General features: G+C 55.1%; 1 protein-coding gene across 1 annotated transcript in view; it reads left to right on the top strand.

Moving 5' to 3' along the window:
- Positions 1-1,130: 1,130 nt before the first annotated feature.
- Positions 1,131-2,042, top strand: part of GMORB2_1534 (MFS transporter, FHS family, L-fucose permease) — a gene marked incomplete at both ends in the record, with an annotated part of 1,901 nt that continues 989 nt past the window's right edge. Inside the window, 3 exons of the mRNA XM_035463516.1 lie at positions 1,131-1,363; positions 1,478-1,695; positions 1,769-1,993. Of these exons, the coding sequence (XP_035320347.1) occupies positions 1,131-1,363; positions 1,478-1,695; positions 1,769-1,993 (676 nt within the window). The remainder of the gene's footprint in view (positions 1,364-1,477; positions 1,696-1,768; positions 1,994-2,042) is intronic.

Raw genomic sequence — 2,042 nt, 5'->3', positions numbered from 1 at the left:
CCCCCCCCCCCCCCCCCCCCCCTCACGCCTCTCCCCGCTCACATCCCCCAAGCCGTCTTGATTCCCCGCACAGCTGTAGCATGAGCTGAGGGAGGGGGGGGGATATTGAGATAGGGACCGCAATAACGCAACTTGGTGTTTTGGTATTGGGGGCTAGTTGGAGGCCTGCCGTCCTATAGATGGGAAAACGTGGAGCCGGGGGGAGGGGGTTGAAGAGTGGCAGCAAAATATGAGCGACGTGGGTATCAACTCTACACGGCAACGCCGCGAGCCGATCGAAAGAATGTTGACACTGCGACGCCTTTGCGACGTACGCCCATCTCGCGCATCGATCAGAAAGCAGATCAGCTGCCCTTCTTCACCCAGAGAGGGCGACGACGACAACACCATCTCTTGACCGGATGGCCGTCCCCCCTCCCTGCACCGGAAGGGATCCTACCCACTCAAAGTTTCGTCTTTCGGATCATTTCTGTACGAGTATAGGATGAGCCAACGTAATTACTCGTTTAGTACGGATGTCAGTATATCATGTACATACATATACTCCCCACATCCGAGATAATATCCAATCATCACGGTCGACAACGGGACTTGAGATCCACACCGGTAGTGGTACGCCAATGGCTTTCCATATACCATCCTCCATGGGGTTTGCATCGCAGAGCCAATCATGGATTGTTTGCTGATCCCCGCGTCTCCACGCCGGATGTACTTGTACGAACATCTCCGCTATGTCCATTGTCCATTGTACCCACTTCTCCATCTGTCACTCGCAACACCAACTTGGCTATCCTCATGGTTGGGGGCACGGCTGATACGGCTAAAATGTCCTCGACCAGTAATGTGTCGCTTGATCATGGTAAATCCCTCCATACAGGAGGCTTTGATTTCGATGTCTTGGGCGGTTGGCTGTCGGTCTTTAAAAGGGTTCTACTTGCCCTTCGTTTACGGCAATCTGCTCTTCCTTCGTCGTCCACCCTGCGTAGCATCCCCCCCCCCCTTTTCTCTTCCTTCCCTCTCTCATCTCTCCCTCTCCGTCTCTCCCTCTATCCTTATGCATGACTTCTCCAGTTAACTCCCCATCTCGTCTTTCCTTGTGGTAACTGTCTCACCTCTGCCAACTGCCCACCATGGGTGTCAAGGAATTCTTCAAGAAGCGCTCCCTCAAGGTCTCAGACAGCAGCGTCACGAGGGCAGCCGAGCTGACGGTTCGCGAGTCTCTCTGGCCCATCACCCTCGTTACCCTGCTGTTCTTCCTCTGGGGCTTCAGCTATGGCCTTCTCGACACTCTGAACAAGCATTTCCAGAATGTGCTTGGCATCACTCAGGCCCGCTCTGCCGGTCTCCAGGCTGCTTACTTTGGGTAGGTCCATTCATGTACCGTCTCTCACTCCCATCTTCTCTAGGCGAACCGCCGCTCGCGGCTCTGGTACATGTGTGTGCGCGATCGATTCCTGACAGTATCTGTGCGCAACAGAGCCTACCCCATCGCCTCCATTGGCCACGCGTCATGGATCCTTCGCCACTACGGATATCGCGCCGTCTTCATCTGGGGCCTCTGCCTATACGGCCTGGGTGCCCTGCTGGCCATTCCGGCTGTCAAGGCCAAGAGCTTCGGAGGGTTCTGCGTCTGCATCTTCATCATTGGTAACGGCCTTGGATCTCTCGAGACGGCTGCCAACCCTTTCATCACTCGTGAGTTCGACCCGCCCAAGACCATGCAATGCATCTGTGACATGAGACGCTTACGAGAGTCGTCTGCGAACAGTCTGTGGCCCTCCTCGCTACTCGGAAATGCGCATCAACTTCTCCCAGGCCTTCAACGGAATCGGAACAGTCATCGCCCCCGTCATCGGATCATACGTCTTCTTCGACTTTAGCGACGACGACGCCGTGGAAAACGTGCAATGGGTTTACCTAGCCATCGCCGCATTTGTCCTGATGATGGCCGTCGTCTTTTTCTTCTCGAAACTGCCGGAAATCACTGACGCTGGTATGTATCACCAAGGGTCGAGGTGCAAGGAAAGAAGAAGAAGAGGGGA

The sequence above is a fragment of the Geosmithia morbida genome (genome assembly GCF_012550715.1).
Source record: "Geosmithia morbida isolate 1262 chromosome Unknown scaffold_10, whole genome shotgun sequence".
Lineage (NCBI taxonomy): Eukaryota > Fungi > Ascomycota > Sordariomycetes > Hypocreales > Bionectriaceae > Geosmithia > Geosmithia morbida.
This window is presented reverse-complemented; position numbering and strand designations above follow the sequence as displayed.